This window comes from Anomaloglossus baeobatrachus, chromosome 5, assembly GCF_048569485.1.
Source record: "Anomaloglossus baeobatrachus isolate aAnoBae1 chromosome 5, aAnoBae1.hap1, whole genome shotgun sequence".
NCBI classification, from domain to species: Eukaryota; Metazoa; Chordata; class Amphibia; order Anura; family Aromobatidae; genus Anomaloglossus; species Anomaloglossus baeobatrachus.
The window spans coordinates 306652767-306672914 of NC_134357.1; the positions used below are offsets into that span (position 1 = coordinate 306652767).

Consider the following 20148-nt stretch of genomic DNA (forward strand, 5'->3'; position numbering starts at 1 on the left):
AAGGTAACTTCGTCGTCGGTTGCATCCTCCTCCACCGCCTCTGTTGACCTCCTCGAGTGCCTGACTGGGGGTTGACAGTAGGTGGGATCTAGAACGTCATCATCAATTGTTGTGTTTGCACTCCCCTCCCCCTCAGACCGAGCCTCTTCTTGCCCTGACGGAATATTTAAGTTGTCATCCCAATCGGGTATCTGCGTCTCATCTTCATCAGTATGTTCCTCATTGTCTATAACCACAGGTGTTACAGTTTGTGACAAAGGGTCAACATTATGCTCAGAAACTTGGTCCTCACGGCCTGAATCTGAGTCACAAAGGTTCTGGGCATCACTGCAGACCATTTCCTGTTCTGTACTCACTGTAGCTTGGGAGCAGACCTCTGATTCCCAGGCTATAGTGTGACTGAACAGCTCTGCAGACTCAGCCATCTCAGTTCCACCATACTGTGCAGGGCTGATGGAGACTTCAGAGCTGGGAGAAATCAAGTGTGATTGGGATGACAACTCAGAGGACTGGTGTTTTTTGGATGCGGTACTTGAAGTGGCTGAGAGGGCACTTGTTGGACCACTTGAGATCCATTCAAGCATTTTCCTTTTTTGCCCATCATCTACCTTTCTTCCTGTTGTTCGTGTCCGTAAAAAAGGGAGCACATCGGATTGTCCACGGTAAGTAGTAGACATCTTACTTTTGCTGGTAGATGGTCTATCTTCAGCAGATGATAATGGAGCTTTGCCACCTTCCCCACGGACAAAACCTTTTTTGCCTTTTCCACCACGCCTCTTCCCCTTTCCACCAGCATCTGTCATTTTGCCACTCATGTTGATTGCGACAAGATTGTGGACTGAAAATGTGGTAGTAAAAATTGAGAGGTGGTGAAGATTGCAGTGGTGGTCTAGCTTTATTAACAGCAGAATAATAAAGAATAAATATCCCTGACAATGCAACTTAGTTATAATTAGTTGGAGTGTGCAACGCAGGCAGACGTGCTGCAAATGTCTTTGCACTAGTGGGACTATAGCAAAGTCCAATAGCCACGTATAGGATGCCACTAGGTACACTGAGTGTTTGCTAGTATAATGGCTTGGTTAGAATGAGTTGTAGTGTGCAACGCAGGCAGACGCGCTCTGCAAATGTCTTTGCACTAGTGGGACTATAGCAAAGTCCAATAGCCACGTATAGGATGCCACTAGGTACACTGAGTGTTTGCTAGTATAATGGCTTGGTTAGAATGAGTTGTAGTGTGCAACGCAGGCAGACGCGCTCTGCAAATGTCTTTGCACTAGTGGGACTATAGCAAAGTCCAATAGCCACGTATAGGATGCCACTAGGTACACTGAGTGTTTGCTAGTATAATGGCTTGGTTAGAATGAGTTGTAGTGTGCAACGCAGGCAGACGCGCTCTGCAAATATCTTTGCACTAGTGGGACTATAGCAAAGTCCAATAGCCACGTATAGGATGCCACTAGGTACACTGAGTGTTTGCTAGTATAATGGCTTGGTTAGAATGAGTTGTAGTGTGCAACGCAGGCAGACGCGCTCTGCAAATGTCTTTGCACTAGTGGGACTATAGCAAAGTCCAATAGCCACGTATAGGATGCCACTAGGTACACTGAGTGTTTGCTAGTATAATGGCTTGGTTAGAATGAGTTGTAGTGTGCAACGCAGGCAGACGCGCTCTGCAAATGTCTTTGCACTAGTGGGACTATAGCAAAGTCCAATAGCCACGTATAGGATGCCACTAGGTACACTGAGTGTTTGCTAGTATAATGGCTTGGTTAGAATGAGTTGTAGTGTGCAACGCAGGCAGACGCGCTCTGCAAATGTCTTTGCACTAGTGGGACTATAGCAAAGTCCAATAGCCACGTATAGGATGCCACTAGGTACACTGAGTGTTTGCTAGTATAATGGCTTGGTTAGAATGAGTTGTAGTGTGCAACGCAGGCAGACGCGCTCTGCAAATGTCTTTGCACTAGTGGGACTATAGCAAAGTCCAATAGCCACGTATAGGATGCCACTAGGTACACTGAGTGTTTGCTAGTATAATGGCTTGGTTAGAATGAGTTGTAGTGTGCAACGCAGGCAGACGCGCTCTGCAAATGTCTTTGCACTAGTGGGACTATAGCAAAGTCCAATAGCCACGTATAGGATGCCACTAGGTACACTGAGTGTTTGCTAGTATAATGGCTTGGTTAGAATGAGTTGTAGTGTGCAACGCAGGCAGACGCGCTCTGCAAATGTCTTTGCACTAGTGGGACTATAGCAAAGTCCAATAGCCACGTATAGGATGCCACTAGGTACACTGAGTGTTTGCTAGTATAATGGCTTGGTTAGAATGAGTTGTAGTGTGCAACGCAGGCAGACGCGCTCTGCAAATGTCTTTGCACTAGTGGGACTATAGCAAAGTCCAATAGCCACGTATAGGATGCCACTAGGTACACTGAGTGTTTGCTAGTATAATGGCTTGGTTAGAATGAGTTGTAGTGTGCAACGCAGGCAGACGCGCTCTGCAAATGTCTTTGCACTAGTGGGACTATAGCAAAGTCCAATAGCCACGTATAGGATGCCACTAGGTACACTGAGTGTTTGCTAGTATAATGGCTTGGTTAGAATGAGTTGTAGTGTGCAACGCAGGCAGACGCGCTCTGCAAATGTCTTTGCACTAGTGGGACTATAGCAAAGTCCAATAGCCACGTATAGGATGCCACTAGGTACACTGAGTGTTTGCTAGTATAATGGCTTGGTTAGAATGAGTTGTAGTGTGCAACGCAGGCAGACGCGCTCTGCAAATGTCTTTGCACTAGTGGGACTATAGCAAAGTCCAATAGCCACGTATAGGATGCCACTAGGTACACTGAGTGTTTGCTAGTATAATGGCTTGGTTAGAATGAGTTGTAGTGTGCAACGCAGGCAGACGCGCTCTGCAAATGTCTTTGCACTAGTGGGACTATAGCAAAGTCCAATAGCCACGTATAGGATGCCACTAGGTACACTGAGTGTTTGCTAGTATAATGGCTTGGTTAGAATGAGTTGTAGTGTGCAACGCAGGCAGACGCGCTCTGCAAATGTCTTTGCACTAGTGGGACTATAGCAAAGTCCAATAGCCACGTATAGGATGCCACTAGGTACACTGAGTGTTTGCTAGTATAATGGCTTGGTTAGAATGAGTTGTAGTGTGCAACGCAGGCAGACGCGCTCTGCAAATGTCTTTGCACTAGTGGGACTATAGCAAAGTCCAATAGCCACGAATAGGATGCCACTAGGTACACTGAGTGTTTGCTAGTATAATGGCTTGGTTAGAATGAGTTGTAGTGTGCAACGCAGGCAGACGCGCTCTGCAAATGTCTTTGCACTAGTGGGACTATAGCAAAGTCCAATAGCCACGTATAGGATGCCACTAGGTACACTGAGTGTTTGCTAGTATAATGGCTTGGTTAGAATGAGTTGTAGTGTGCAACGCAGGCAGACGCGCTCTGCAAATGTCTTTGCACTAGTGGGACTATAGCAAAGTCCAATAGCCACGTATAGGATGCCACTAGGTACACTGAGTGTTTGCTAGTATAATGGCTTGGTTAGAATGAGTTGTAGTGTGCAATGCAGGCAGACGCGCTCTGCAAATGTCTTTGCACTAGTGGGACTATAGCAAAGTCCAATAGCCACGTATAGGATGCCACTAGGTACACTGAGTGTTTGCTAGTATAATGGCTTAGTTATCAGTTGGAGTGTGCAGAGGACAAGAGGGTACAGTGGCAGGATTGTGGTGCTCTGGGTAGAGGAATGGAAGACTGCCTTTCTATTCCCTCCTAATGGTGAAATGCAGGTAGGAAATCCCTGACCTGGGCTACACAGACGCTGTTGCTGTTTGCAGGACCTGTCACCTATGGCTCTCTGACCCTGCCGGTTGGAGCCCTTAAAAGGACTGCTATAAAGTGCTCTCCCTAAGCTGTCTAACGCTGTGTATGCAGCGCATACAGCTGTATCGGCTATAGGACTCAGGAAGACGGAGCTGCGACAGTGATGTCTGACACCAAAGACGCAGAAGGCAGATAATGGCGTCCGTGAAGAAAATGTCCGGTTTTATAATGCAGGGACATGTGACATGCAGATCCTATCACACATGCCGTTGCTTCTCTGGCTCAAAGTCCACTTAGCTGTGTGTGTGTCTGGGATTGGCTGACATGCTGGCCCGCCCCACAAGACGCGCGCGCTTAGGGAAGGAAGACAAGAAAAAAAAAAAAAAAAAATGGCGATCGCCATTATAGAAACAGCAGTGATCTGAAGGCGCTGTTCACGCACACTATACACTGAAATGTGATAATAGTTTGATTCACAGAGTGACTTACACTATTACAGCAGAAACCAAGCTATGATTTAGCTGTTTTTTGGCTGCTAGAACCGTTCTCGAACGTTTCTAGAACTACCGAGCTTTTGCAAAAAGCTCGAGTTCTAGTTCGATCTAGAACATGCCCCAAAATCACTCGAGCCGCGAACTGGAGAACCACGAACCACGAACCGCGCTCAACTCTAGTCATTACTAACAAAGGTTTTTGTACGAATTATTAAATACATTTCGGTAACTTTGTTCAATACTTTTTCCTGTGTCATTACTCATAATTACACATCACTAAATTTATGGTTTGTTTTGTTTGCCTGTGTGGATTGGATTGTTTGCTACTGACATCTGTTAGAAATTAATGTCAATAGCACTTTTAGAAATATATCGACTTAGAAAATTGGTGACTAGTTCAATACTCATTTCATCCACTGTATGATATCCTTGAATATACCGGTACTAGATTGCCAAAATACAATCACTTGGTCACAACCTATAGTGCAATATGGGTAAACTGACAGGCTAAGTGTAATTTTTTTTTATTTTCAGAAAGTCGAGGCAAAATGATCAGGTTTTTGTCGTGATCAAAGCAAATGGAGCAAATTGCAGTGATAAAAAGTTGGTGAATTCCATTTTTCTAAAAGTACTTTGACATATGTTGTTTGTTCTCTTCAATGCAGGGTTATAAGTCGCGCTCAAGGGCTTAAACTTGTGGTTGAAACATTAATGTCATCCCTGAAACCCATCGGTAACATTGTGGTCATCTGCTGCGCATTTTTCATCATATTTGGAATCCTTGGCGTTCAGGTATATTTTATGTATCCATTGTATAGTCCATAATAGTTAGACTGTAGTGGTATGAACACTGGACCTCAGCTGACCCCACCAACTAACCGTTCATCATATCCAGGGGATAAGTGATACATTTTTCTTACTGGAATATTCTTGAATATATAATAAAAATTCTCTAAATAAATAGGAGCAAAAATCCAATTAAAAATATTAATTTTATTATAAACATTTCTTAAAACATACGAGAGACTAAAATGGAGATGATTACAGAATAGAAATGAGGATCCAACAACATAATGAGCAAAAATTACATATTGTGATGATAAAAAATAAATAAACAACAAGTGACTGCCAGAATTATTTCACAAATTACAAAAAATATATAGAATAATTCCCTCAAAAAGTGCATATAATAATAAGGTATACAAATAATGTAAAGCGACTCTGTGCAAATAAATTAATGCATACAGCAATAATACAGAAAATATCTTATAATAGTATATAAATAAATGTATCAAAAATATATATATATACAAATGAACTTGTGTTAAAAAAATCAATATAAATACTATGAGGGATATATAAATATACTAAATATATGTAAAGTGCAATCAAATGACTATAATCATAAAGCTGCCACAAACATATCAATCTCTTGCAATTTGTGCTCAGAAAACCCAGATTTACTGTGTCCAGGGAGCAAATCCCTAAAAACTCCACTAGATGGTGCTAAAGTCAGATACTGCCAATAGGCATGTATAATGTAAGTTCAATAAAGCATACCGTAATACTATAACTGCAGTCAGCAAAAACCATGAGGGGCATAGCGTGGGTCACAACATAGTAAGGAAAAGTTACCTGGGAAAGTAGTACTGTGTGCCTTGGTCCTCCTACCCCGACGTACGTTTCTCTACGCCCTGCTTCTATTATTTGTATGTACAGTTAGGTCCAGAAATATTTGGACAGTAACACAATTTTCGCGAGTTGGGCTCTGCATGCCACCACATTGGATTTGAAATGAAACCTCTACAACAGAATTCAAGTGCAGATTGTAACGTTTAATTTGAAGGTTTGAACAAAAATATCTGATAGAAATTGTAGGAATTGTACACATTTCTTTACAAACACTCCACATTTTAGGAGGTCAAAAGTAATTGGACAAATAAACCAAACCCAAACAAAATATTTGTATTTTCAATATTTTGTTGCGAATCCTTTGGAGGCAATCACTGCCTTAAGTCTGGAACCCATGGACATCACCAAACGCTGGGTTTCCTCCTTCTTAATGCTTTGCCAGGCCTTTACAGCCGCAGCCTTCAGGTCTTGCTTGTTTGTGGGTCTTTCCGTCTTAAGTCTGGATTTGAGCAAGTGAAATGCATGCTCAATTGGGTTAAGATCTGGTGATTGACTTGGCCATTGCAAAATGTTCCACTTTTTTGCACTCATGAACTCCTGGGTAGCTTTGGCTGTATGCTTGGGGTCATTGTCCATCTATACTATGAAGCGCCGTCCGATCAACTTTGCGGCATTTGGCTGAATCTGGGCTGAAAGTATATCCCGGTACACTTCAGAATTCATCCGGCTACTCTTGTCTGCTGTTATGTCATCAATAAACACAAGTGACCCAGTGCCATTGAAAGCCATGCATGCCCATGCCATCACGTTGCCTCCACCATGTTTTACAGAGGATGTGGTGTGCCTTGGATCATGTGCCGTTCCCTTTCTTCTCCAAACTTTTTTCTTCCCATCATTCTGGTACAGGTTGATCTTTGTCTCATCTGTCCATAGAATACTTTTCCAGAACTGAGCTGGCTTCATGAGGTGTTTTTCAGCAAATTTAACTCTGGCCTGTCTATTTTTGGAATTGATGGATGGTTTGCATCTAGATGTGAACCCTTTGTATTTACTTTCATGGAGTCTTCTCTTTACTGTTGACTTAGAGACAGATACACCTACTTCACTGAGAGTGTTCTGGACTTCAGTTGATGTTGTGAACGGGTTCTTCTTCACCAAAGAAAGTATGCGGCGATCATCCACCACTGTTGTCATCCGTGGACGCCCAGGCCTTTTTGAGTTCCCAAGCTCACCAGTCAATTCCTTTTTTCTCAGAATGTACCCGACTGTTGATTTTGCTACTCCAAGCATGTCTGCTATCTCTCTGATGGATTTTTTCTTTTTTTTCAGCCCCAGTATGTTCTGCTTCACCTCAATTGAGAGTTCCTTAGACCGCATGTTGTCTGGTCACAGCAACAGCTTCCAAATGCAAAACCACACACGTGTAATCAACCCCAGACCTTTTAACTACTTCATGGATTACAGGTTAACGAGGGAGACGCCTTCAGAGTTAATTGCAGCCCTTAGAGTCCCTTGTCCAATTACTTTTGGTCCCTTGAAAAAGAGGAGGCTATGCATTACAGAGCTATGATTCCTAAACCCTTTCTCCGATTTGGATGTGAAAACTCTCATATTGCAGCTGGGAGTGTGCACTTTCAGCCCATATTATATATATAATTGTATTTCTGAACATGTTTTGTAAACAGCTAAAATAACAAAACTTGTGTCACTGTCCAAATATTTCTGGACCTAACTGTATATCTTATTATTATATGCACTTTTTGAGGGAATTATTTTTATATATTTTTTGTAATTTGTGAACTAATTGTGGCAGTCACTTGTTGCTATTTACTTATTTTTTTTATCATTACTTATTTTATCAGATGTCATTTTTGCTCATTATGCTGTTGGATCCTCATTTGTATTCTGTAATCATCTCAATTTTAGTCTTTCTTGTAGGTTTTAACAAATGTTTATAATAAAATTAATATTTTTAATTGGATTTTTGCTCCTATTTATTTAGAGAAGTTCTATTTTTTCTACATTTTTTGATATAAAATTAGAGCAGGAGTGTCCATAGTGGGGATTGTTCCCTTATATTTTAATATTTTGGGCCGGCTGCAATTTGTGTTAATTTTAATATATATTAAGCAATAAAGGAGTATTGCAGCTAGTAACTTTCTGTTTTACCTACCTGTGTTCCCTATAGCTCCACTCCAACACACTTATGGTAGAGTAGGAGATGTATGGATGGGCAATCAAGATTGCATATCATTGCTCCATGCTAATCTATAGAAGACATTGAATAAATCGACCACTGCAACAAATGTATTAACAACAACATATAAGGCTTTGGAGTCCCAACAGTTGATCGTACTTATCTAACATTTTTGGATAGGTGCTAAGCTAATGTATTTATTTTGAAGGCTTAACTCATTGAATAATGGTGAATATATATATATTTTTGCTCGTTTCAGCTATTCAAAGGCAAATTTTTTTTCTGCCTGGGAGAAGATACAAAAAATATCACAAATAAATCCGACTGTCTTGATTCTAGATACAAGTGGATTCGACATAAATACAATTTTGACAATCTTGGTCAGGTGCGTAGAACAATGTGACATTTGCAAGTGGATTTTTTAATGCATGAGTAGTCTGCTAAATACTACACTTGTCACACACTGTAGAATCAGCTAAAGTTCAGTAAACACATAAAAAATACACCTATCCATCAGAAAGAATGAGTATCTCCTAAATGTTAACAGTTAATTTGGAGATGCCCTTTTATTTAAGAGAGTACTGGGCAGTCTGAAACTGGTGATTTTTCTAAATATCAGCAAAAGTGGTTTGAGAGCCCCTAATGCCCCCCTAAAAACTTGACTATCTACTAAAAGTCGGGTCCAAACTTCTGCTTTGTGGTATCCCAACATGCAGAGCGGGATTCCTCAACCCTCAGCTGCCCTCCTTCATGTGAAAGAGGGAAGACTTTGCATGTCATGGCAAGATCTCACTCTTCGCATCAACTATGCGCTAGCCCAAGCTTTACTAAGCGGTTGCCGAACAGTTACATCATTTGGTAGCTGCTTAGGAAATAATGCAGCATCCCTGGGTAAGCGCAGAAGGCAAGATCTTGTGATAACAAATGAGATCTTGCTCTTTTAAGGGAGGAGAGCAGCTGAGGGTTGTGGAAGCCTGGACCCAACGTTTGCTAGAAAGTCAGGTACCTTTATGGGTCATTAGGGACCATAGCGACCACTTTTGCCAATGGGTGCTATTTACAAAAGTTACAAGTCTGGGTCTGCCCACCCTTTTCTTAAATAAAAAGGGCAGCCCCAGATTGATGATTTGCACACTTTAAGTAGGTTTTTGTTATGTGGGATTAACATTAGGGCATACAACCCTCTGAACATTTTGCTCTTTTCAGACCCTAAATATTGAATATTTTTTTTCTTAAGACATCGTCTTAAATAGTTTTGAGATTATCCAAGCTTTGGTGTGACATGGATAGTGCAGGATCGAAAGACGCAGCTGTCACAGGCAGTTCCATTATCTAGGCTTTGTTTTTGGTGTGTGGGCGGAAACTGGGAAACCCGCGCAAACACAGGGAGAACATACAAACTCCTTGCAGATGTTTTTTCTTGATTGATTTGAACCCAGGAACACAGCGCTAAGTAACTGTGATAACCCCTCTGCTGTTATGCATGGAGGAATTATGACATGAATACATCGCTAAAGAAGTGCTGCCACCCCTTTAGTGCGGGTGCCAAAGGTTAGTCCCCCAGTGCCAGTCATCAATAAAGGGATGTCATATCCTAGCAATGTGCCATCCCCTGCTAAGATCAAAATTCTCTAGAATTCAGGCTGTAAAGCAGTTCATTATGCAGTATATATATATATATATATATATATATATATATATATACTAGCTGTAGTACACGGCGATGCTCGGGATAGTAACTGTCTTTCTGTCTCTCTCCCACTTTCCATCTCTGCCAGCCTCTGTCTGTCTCCCTCTCTGTCTCTCTATTTCTCTGTCTGTCTCTGTATCTCTTTGCCTGTGTGTCTCTTTCCCTGTCTCTTTTTCCCTGTCTGTCTCTTTCTCTGTCTGTTTCTCTCCCTGTCTGTCTCTTTTTCTGATTTTCCTTCTGTCTGTCTGTGTCTGCCTCTTTCTGTTTGTCTGACCCTTTCCCTGTCTGTCTCTTTCCCTGTCTGTCTCTTTCTCTGTCTGTCTCTTTCCCGTTCTCTATGTCTGTTTCTTTCCCTGTCTCTTTGTCTATTTCTTTCTGTGTCTGCCTCTGTCTTTGTCTGTCTGTCTGTCTCTTTCTCTGTCTGCCTTTGTCTTTCCCCGTCTGTCTCTTTCCATGTCTGTTTCTGTCTATCTCTTTCTTTGTTTGCCTATTTCCCTGTCTGTCCTGTCTCTGTCTGGCCCTGTTTCTTTACCTGTCTGCTTCTGTCTGTCTCTATCTGCTTGTCTCTGTATCTTTCCCTGTCTGCCTCTTTCTCTGTCTGTCTGTGCCTATGTCTGCCTGTGTCTGTCTCTGTCTGTTTGTGTCTGTCTAGCTGTCTCTCAGTCTATCTCTATCTTTGTCTGTCTCTCCACAGAAATCATATCACCTCACACAGAAGCATGTTATACTAAGAATGTCCTTGGTTGCCTATAGCAACCAATCACAGCTGCTATTAATGACCTGTAGCTCCCATCTCCATTGACTTTAGTGTAAACAGGTTTTTTGGTAACTAACTGTAAAGCTTGGGGTTAAATTTTCTCCTCAAAACATAGTCTATCACGTTCCCTGAGTCACATGGACTGTCTGTGCAAAATTTTTTTATTCTAAATGCAATGGTGCGAATTCCTTTAGCGGACATACACACACACATACATACACACATACATACACTCAGCTTTATATATATATATATATATATATATATATATATATATATATATATATATATATATATATATATATATAAATATATATGTATAAAAAATATATATCTATATATATATATATATATATATATATATAGTAACGTTTACATTCATACCCTGTGAATGGATATCTGCCCAGTTCTTATCTCTCCAATGTATTTATCAATGCCTTGAGGACTGTACTATCATTGGTAAGAGGAGTGTTTATCATTTGTGTCTTAATAGGCATTAATGTCTTTGTTTGTCCTGGCATCCAAAGATGGATGGGTTGATATCATGTATGATGGGCTGGATGCAGTTGGAGTGGACCAGCAGGTAATACATTATGAATTATATAGTGTATGGTAGTGCATACTATTGTTCCCTGCAATATGGTTACCTTATGTAAAAGGGAATCTGTCATGTGCTTGCTATATAATCTGAGAGCAGTCTAATATAAGGCAAGAAAGCCTGATTCCAGAGATTAATCATTTACTGGGCTGCTTAGTGTAGCTTTCATACAATACTTGTTTTGTCTGATGTAGATGTAGCAGGACTAAAGCGGGCTGCCCGTGCCGCACAACCTTGCTTAACCCTGTCACACGCACTTACCTGTCCTGCGACGTCGCTCTGGCCGGGGATCCGCCTCCTTTCTAAGGGGTCGGTTCGTGTGGCGTCACAGCGACGTCACACGGCAGGCGTCCAATAGAAGCGGAGGGGCGGAGATGAGCGGAACGTAACATCCCGCCCACCTCTTTCCTTCCACATTGGCGGTGGAGGCAGGTAAGGAGATGTTCCTCGCTCCTGCGGTGTCACACACAGCGATATGTGCTGCCCCAGGAACGACGAACTACATCGCTAATAAGCAGAAAACGATTTTTTGTTTAAGGATGACCTCTCCGCGGCAAACGATTTTGACCGCTTTTGCGATCGTTTGAGGTCGCTCATAAGTGTCACACACTGCGATATCGTTAATGACGCCGGATGTGCGTCACAAACACCGTGACCTTGACGATAATTCATTAACGATATAGTAGCGTGTAAAGCCCGCTTAAGACTTCTGGGCTGTGTACAACTCCACCCACACCTCTGATTGGTAGCTTTCTGTGTCCACTGTGAATTGTCAGTAAGCTGCTAATCACTGGGGGTGGGGTTACACAGATTAGCTTGACTGTATGTGGAGATGTAGTCCTGTAGTGATAATCTCCTGCTGATAAAACATTGATTGTATTGAAACTACATAATAAGTGACAAATCCCTGGAATCAGACTCTCTTGCCCTATAGTATGCTTATCTCAGATTAAGGGTTGCTCACATCTGTGACTAAATACACAGGAATGCAATCTGATAAAAAATCTCTTTGCACTCCCACCAATGTTAAACAATAAGTTAGTGCAGATCTGCAAGTTTTTCCTCAGCTCTTTTCGGTCTGAGGCAAAAATCACAGCATGCTGAGTATGGCCTCATATATCAGGCGAAACTCACTAATGCAAGTCTATGGGTGCGAGAAAGACAACGGATCACACATGAACCATCCTTATGCAATCTGATTTTTACGGATACATTACAATTGTTAATGGTCCTGTACATGATTGTAGAATAATAGTTGCTGAGAATAATTGGCATTGTATACAGATGTCATACACATATTATGCGGATAGGCAAGAAAAAAAATTGCACACGCACATATGACTCACATGACATATGGAATACCAAACGTCCAACTTTTTTGCATGAAAATAGGAGCATTTTTTTTACACACAGATGCAAGCAAACCCTAAATAGGAAAAACCTGGTGACAGATTCCCTTTAGAATCTTCAGAAAATACAATGTATATTACATAAAATATCACTTCTACTCCTGATCTATTTCCTTGAAACTTCTCTGTTATGATGATGCTACATCCATACATTTTTGTACTTTAACACATTTCCTGCTCCTTACCCATTTTTTTTAAAGGGACTCTGTCACCAGATTCTTGCTACTTCATCTGAGAGCAGCATAATGTAGGCAAAGAGATTGTGAAACTAACTACGCTTATCTTAGATCACTGTGTGCAGCTGTTCTGACTTTATCTCAGAATTGAGTGTAGCAGAGCTGATTGACCTTCCCCGCACACACCAGACTCTCAATAGAGATTGTACATTGACTGTGAGGTGTCAATCACAGCAGAAGGCATGCAGGTCTGATCTGCACAAGCAGAGGAGTCACACTAATGTTAATCACAGAGCAATAAATCCTTTAGTATAGGTAAACAATAGCGCCCACACAGATAAGAGAAACACAGATGTTTTTACTTTCTTAACCCTCACAGCATGCTGTCCGCAGCTTACATTACAAAATCTTGGTCCAGATTCCCTTTGATATATGGGGGAAACCAGCATCAAATATCCCATTTCCTTTTAACAAAATCATAGCCCAAAAAAATAACTTCCAGGACAAAGGAGTACAATTCTAATAGCAGAATTTATGGTATTAAGATATCTCCAGTAACCTCAACAGTGTCTGATTATAGTCCTAAAACCATGCTTCCCATATCTCTAACTAGTGGTGTTGAGGGCAGATAATTTAACCCTTAATATATTCATTTTGCACATAATTTATATACTTTAGCAGTACTAATAATATTTATTTTGTGTATATTAAATTATATAGAGGAGAATGCTCCATAATGCCAAAAAGATCATAAAATTATAAAATTTGTAATATTTTCTATTTATTTTTTTTTAACCAAGTGCAGAAACAGAATTTTTATGTGCAAGTATATAGGTATGCAACAGACAGGCAGGCGAAAAAAAAAATCATATGCGTTTTTTAGAAGATAACTAGCCTTATTGTACCCATCCAGTGACTTCACCTGTTTAATATCTGTGATATCTGTTCTTTTCAGCCAGTGATGAATTACAACCCCTGGATGCTCCTTTACTTCATATCCTTCCTGCTGATTGTTGCATTCTTTGTCCTGAATATGTTTGTGGGGGTGGTGGTGGAGAATTTTCACAAATGCCGACAGCACCAAGAGGAAGAAGAGGCCAAGAGAAGAGAAGAGAAAAGACTGCGCAGGATGGAGAAAAAGAGAAGGAGTAAGGAGAGAGAGCTGGCCGGTCGGTAGTCTTTGAAAAAATTTTTGAGTGCTGCTTGACTTTTGACAGGCGCTCACTCCCTTGCTGAGATGGCCGCTTCTTAGAGGCATGGATACTGTAGTCTCTTTGTGCATGGATAGGTAGAAAATTAGTTGTCAGGGGAAAGATGGTACAACAACTTACCATTACTACAAACTTATCTCATAATTGGTTCTCCAAAAGTCAATTTTCTAACACATGATAGATCTAGGTACATTACGTAACTGAACAATTTAACTGACCAAAAATGCATATACTCAGCATTTAGGTTTAGGATTAGAAACTGGAAGATCTGTCATTATTACGGCTCACACAGTGACACCTGGGAATCTCTCTACGAAAGGCTTTCATGGCCCCTGCCAAAATAGGCTGAGCAAATGTATGTAGGTTATATTACATTTCTAATCTACAAAGGCATTTTATGATTAAAGGCATATTCCCATCTCCAAGTTCCTATTCCAATATGTAGTAGGTGTAATAATAAGAAGAATATTAGGAAATACCTCCAATTAGAAATGTAATATTGTTCTTCTGATTCTCTATGTACTTACCTCATGTGCAGGGCATTACAGGACCTTGGGTATCCATGGAAAATTGGAGGTATTTTTCCTAATATTACTATTATTACACCTACTACATGTTGAGATAGGATCTTGAAGATAGGAATAGCCTTTAACAACAGGATATAAAGTAGTGTGAGACCATGAGAGACGGAAGCTCACAACTCTGACTTTTGATTGGCTGTGAACTGATTTCATGTTGAGAACAGTATTCATGACAAAAATAGCAACAAAAAGAGGAGCTAAAAACTCCCCCAAAAATGTATTATAAAATGTACTCACAGCAAAAAAGGGCAACCAGTCCAGTTAGCCCAGGCCAACACATCTAATGCACAAACAGGATGCAGACAAGCCTCTCAACATGATGGACACTTCACAGGTGCAAGGTAAATTGCACACCAGTGGCGCGCATAGGGCACTGTTCACACTTGTATGCGCATGGTGTAAGGGCGTGGTAATAGGACACCATGCGCATACAAGTGTGAACAGTGCCCTATGCGCGCCACTGGTGTGCAATTTACCTTGCACCTGTGAAGTGTCCATCATGTTGAGAGGCTTGTCTGCATCCTGTTTGTGCATTAGATGTGTTGGCCTGGGCTAACTGGACTGGTTGCCCTTTTTTGCTGTGGGTAACAGTATTCATGCTAAAATAATTATTCCAAAGCATTATTATGGGACAATGTAAGGGTAGGTCTACTATGGAAACCCATGGTCTCGTTAAACTCTTAAATGTTTTTAAGGCATCTAAGGGGTTAATTCAACAGGATCAAAAATAACACCGATCCAGGCCAGTGCAGTGCAATGGTGGCTATCTATCTACAGCTGGAACCCACTACCAATGGCATGACACAGATTTCTGCCATGCCATACACTGGTTACAGTATTATATTCAAAGCTGTAAGAAAACTACAATAAACATACAAAGATATAGCAATGTGGAAGAAGGAGATAATATATCTTTATATCAAATGGAGCTCTCTTTCCATATGGATACACAAATGTTCTGCATAGACAGAGCTATAGTAAAATTCCAGCTGTTTGCAGCCACCACTAGAGGGCGTATGTGAGCGTACTGCCTAACACAATGCAGTGCGCTGTCATACTCTTTTTAGTGAGAACTGTAGGCAGGTCTATGTAGAGGATTTGCAGTTCACAGTGCTCTTTCTGCTATAAAATGATATTTCAAAACATTTATTTGGGAAATGTAATTAACCCCGCAAAAATTGTGTTTTCATTCACTTTAAAATTAAAGAGGTTTTCTCAACATCATAAATGAGTAAAATTTCAAAGTGTTGGTAAAAATAAGCAACTTTGCAATTTGCTTCTCTTCGTTCTCAATCCTGGTCTTCTCGGCTAGAAAAAGCAGGGCTTAAGAGCTCTTTTCTGTAGAGCTTGTAAGCGCTGCTCTGAATCTCCTCCCTTGCAGCATAGGAGAGCCCAATCAGTCAATCAGGAACGCACCTCCCCTACCCACTTCAACAAGCTGGAGAGACGTATGCTCCTGTACAATGACGTTAAGACAACCCCTTTAAGACCTACTAATATTTAGAATTATTTAGCATAACCCTAGACAACATCTAAACTAGTGGTAAATTCACTTTTGGCGAACCGTTTATTCCAGCTTTTTTTTAATAAAAATATTAACATGTAAGAGGATTGGCACTTTAACATAACAGCATTATTATTTTAGACTCTTTCTCCTTGCATTTCGTCCTTCCCTACATTTGCTATCCTAGTATGCATCCGATAGTAGAACATGCTTTCCAGAACTCCTTTCATTGACAGTTAATTAACTTTCAGAGACTTTTGTCAGCGCTGAATTATACATGTTATACTATCGTGCATGTAGATACTTAGCATGGAGATACTGAATAGTGATGCAATTTAGACAGTAGCATTCACAGTGATCAAATTGGTTTTCCATTTTAAAATGACGGTACAACACACCGGAGGGAGTTACTTTTCACTGTTCCTTACTATTTTTGTCACGTCTTTGATTTTCAGCACTGATTGGGCTAACAGGGCTTCGGACTGTATCTTAGCATATAGGTCCCACTAAACTGGCTATTAAATTTGGGTATTTTACAGAAAACACTGATATTGGTGAGAAGAAAGTATGAGTAAATTTTATATTTTTTAATGGAAAACCCTTTTCATGCATTTTAACGGCTAGCATGCAATTTAGAAGTGCCTTAAATACTGTTTACTTATTCTCTTTATTAACTGAATGCAACTCTGATCTAAAAGAAACATCTGAAATATCAGAGGATATTATAAATAAGGTTTAATAAGGATTTGTCAATCAAACTTTAGGTAATAGACTTACAAGATTCAAAGTTGCCTCTTGTTGGAACTTTAAACCTTGTGCCAGAGACTGGGCATAACAGAGGATTCTGTAGTAGTCAGAAATGTTAGGCCAACAGAGATTGTTAAAGTACCACTCCAGGGGATTCTTTAATTTTACCACCAGATAGGTATCAGTATGTACCGTAGGTTCCCTGAGTGTAGAAAAAATCTTAGCTGTTGCCGTCTTCAGCCATTTCCAGCGCCACTTTGGTCCTCTTCTGAACCAAGTGATAGAGAAAAAATAGAGAGAACACCACATTTGATAAGTGGTGTTTTATTGACCTAGGCAAAAGAAAAACATAGATGTGCAGGACAATCTGGTATCCTCCACCTGGCTTCCTTACCTAGACAGGCACAAAACTCTGTACAGTCAGGGTTAATTCCTCCAAAAGGCTGCTGCTGCGACAGCTGATTCTTGAACTCATGAGTGGTGGATCTAAAGATCATCGGATTCCAAAATAAAACTTAGTGGATCTGGGGAGCGCTGCCAATGATGTGGAAGATCCAGAGGATATACAGCAAAAAACTTTACTAAGGCTCACCTCACATCAGCGGTATTTTGCCGCAAAACCGGATCAGTCACAAATGCGTTTCAGTTCCATTAATTTGCAATAGACTTGCGTCAAGATGCGGTCACATGCGGTTGCGTGCGTCATACACAACCACATGTGACCGCATCTTGCCGCGAGTCCATTGCGAATGAATGGAACTGAAGCGCATTTGTGACGGATCTGGCTTTGCGGCAAAATACCGCTGATGTGAGCGTTGCCTAAGACATCAGTTATGCGATATGAAGTTGGTCATTACAAACCTGATGAAGGCGTTGGACCAACTCCGCACCATGTAGCTGATGTTTTTTACCATATCACCTCCAGATCTTTCACATCCTTAGCAACACTCCCCAGATCCACTAAGTATTGTTTTTGCAATCCAACGTAAGTTTATGAGACTCTCATCATAGACTTACATTAAGAAAGACAGTAAGGATGGGTAGTTCTTTCCGGCCAGTCACACCAGCGGTCGCAAATTGGTGTAGAGGGACCGGAGCGACGCGGAACCAGTAGACATACAGAACACACATTACTGATGCCAAACCACTGGTGAAAAAACAAAGCTGGAGTTGTACTTTAAGTCTCTAACTATAAGTTTAATAATAATGGTAGCATCAAACCAATGGATAGTATGAAAAGCAGTATAGATTACATATCAAGATGATGTGGAAATGTAATGCAAGCAAATATATCAATTACATAATTAATTTTCTTTAAAATCAGATTTGAACCATTGTTCTAATGAAATGAGGAGACATTACATCATGAGGCTGATGGCGAAGAATAGTGCAACAGATCAAATCTGACTGATAATATCATAAGCATCTTATTATTTCAAATGACTTTGAATAAACAAAAACACTGATAAAAAAAATATGGGAGAGACAAATCTAGTGCTACACTACCAGTAGTACATATTTGGGAGTGTATTAATGAACCTAACCACCAAACTAATAGTATATAAGTACATTTATTTAAAAGAAAATACAGGTTCTCTAATGCTGTAATGCTAGCATGATATAGTCTCAACATTTTTGGGATGAATGTTTGATGTATGTTTACTTGAACAAATAATACTGCTAAATTAAAAAGAATCTAAAAAACTTTTTTGAGGAATGTAACAACATGGCATGAACATATCCATGTAAGTAATGATCATTTTTGTCTATAAATAAATATGGGAGGAACATATAGTCCGATCTTCAGCAGGAGGAGCCGAGAAGATTGATATATAGCTTTGTAGAAAAGATTCAGTATAACTTGCTCATTCTGGGATTAGTAGTCCAGTGGGCGGTCCTACTCAGTTATTGGCGGCTATCTCTCTATGCATATAAGGAAAGATGACAATCATAACATCCCTCTGCCCTCTGTACTCTGAGCTTATACTGCATCTTTATCCCCAGAAGCTATATATCAATCAGCTCAGTTCTTTCTGCTTGAGATCATGTATTTATACAATGCTGCATGCTGATCGAAAAGTATATTCAACAGTAAAAGTTCCATTTAATGCTCAAGAGGAGATTGAAAAGGAAACTGCCACATAATGGCTCCGGGGGTAGTTATCACATTTCACATCTCTTGGATAATAAAGCCAGGTAATAAGATATGTGCATTGTATAATCTGCATCAGTTCACGGTTCACGTAGTGAAATTGCAAATACAATTATAGCATAGACTTTTATAGCACACTTGAGAATACTCCCTCCTACCATTACTTGTGTTCAGCTTACAGGAACATAAGATTGAGCTCTTCACATCAGCTGAAAACTCAATCTTATATTCATAAATCAGTCTTTTTTTGTACAGAACCTATTTGCACGTTATGATTAATATTGAGGAAAAAATCAGTTTTGTGTCTGGTGGAGTAGTTCAATACATGCAGATACTGATTCCAAAAACTAGATACTTAAAGGGGCTTTTGAGGCTTAAGGCCGCTTTACACACTGCGACATCGCTAGCGATGTCGCTTGCGATCGCACCCGCCCCCGTCGTTTCTGCGTCACGGGTAAATCGCTGCCCATGGCGAACAATATCGGTAGTGCACACGAGCTTACCTTCCTAACGACGTCGCTGTGGCCAGCGAACAACCTCTTTTCTAAGGGGGCGGTTCGTGCAGTGTCACAGTGACATCACACAGTGGGCCACCAATAGAAGTAGAGGGGCGGAGAGCAGCTGAAAAAAAGTCACTCCGACCTTGTTGCCGGAGGACGCAGGAACGCTGTTGTTCATCGTTCCCGGAGTGTCACATGTAGCGATGGGTGCTGCCTCAGGAACGACGAACAACCTGTGTCCAGAACGAGCAACAATATTTTGAAAATGAATGACATGTCAACAATCAACGATTTGGTGAGTATTTGGGATCGTTAGTGGTCGCTCGTACGTGTCACACGCAACGACGTCGCTAACGAGGCCGGATATGCGTCACGAATTCCGTGACCCCAACGACATCTCGTTAGCGATGTCGTTGCGTGTAAAGCGGCCTTTTCTCTATCAATGACTTTTTCTTAGGATCAGTCATAAATATAAGATCGGTTAAACACAGCGCCGTTCATTGTGCAGTAGTCATTCCTGAGTACTGAAACTCAGCCCCTATTCACTTCAATAGGAGTTGAGCCCTAGACCCTTAAAATGGCCTCTGCACGCTGAACAGAGGTGTGATGTTCCACTTAGTTCACTCTCAGCTTCCAACTGAGCTGAAAATAG

At 40.8% G+C, this 20148-nt stretch overlaps 1 protein-coding gene across 6 annotated transcripts in view; it reads left to right on the plus strand.

Annotated features, from left to right (window-relative positions):
* The window catches only part of CACNA1G (calcium voltage-gated channel subunit alpha1 G), a 561987-nt gene that overhangs the window by 415351 nt on the left and 126488 nt on the right, over positions 1-20148 (plus strand). For 5 of the 6 annotated variants that reach the window (XM_075349676.1, XM_075349674.1, XM_075349671.1 and 2 more), the window contains exons 21-24: positions 5008-5134; positions 8431-8556; positions 11112-11201; positions 13757-13949. In XM_075349676.1, coding sequence (XP_075205791.1) covers positions 5008-5134; positions 8431-8556; positions 11112-11201; positions 13757-13949 — 536 coding nt within the window. Of the gene's footprint in view, positions 1-5007; positions 5135-8430; positions 8557-11111; positions 11202-13756; positions 13971-20148 lie in introns of all 6 variants that reach the window. The other variant, XM_075349672.1, reaches the window with a different exon arrangement.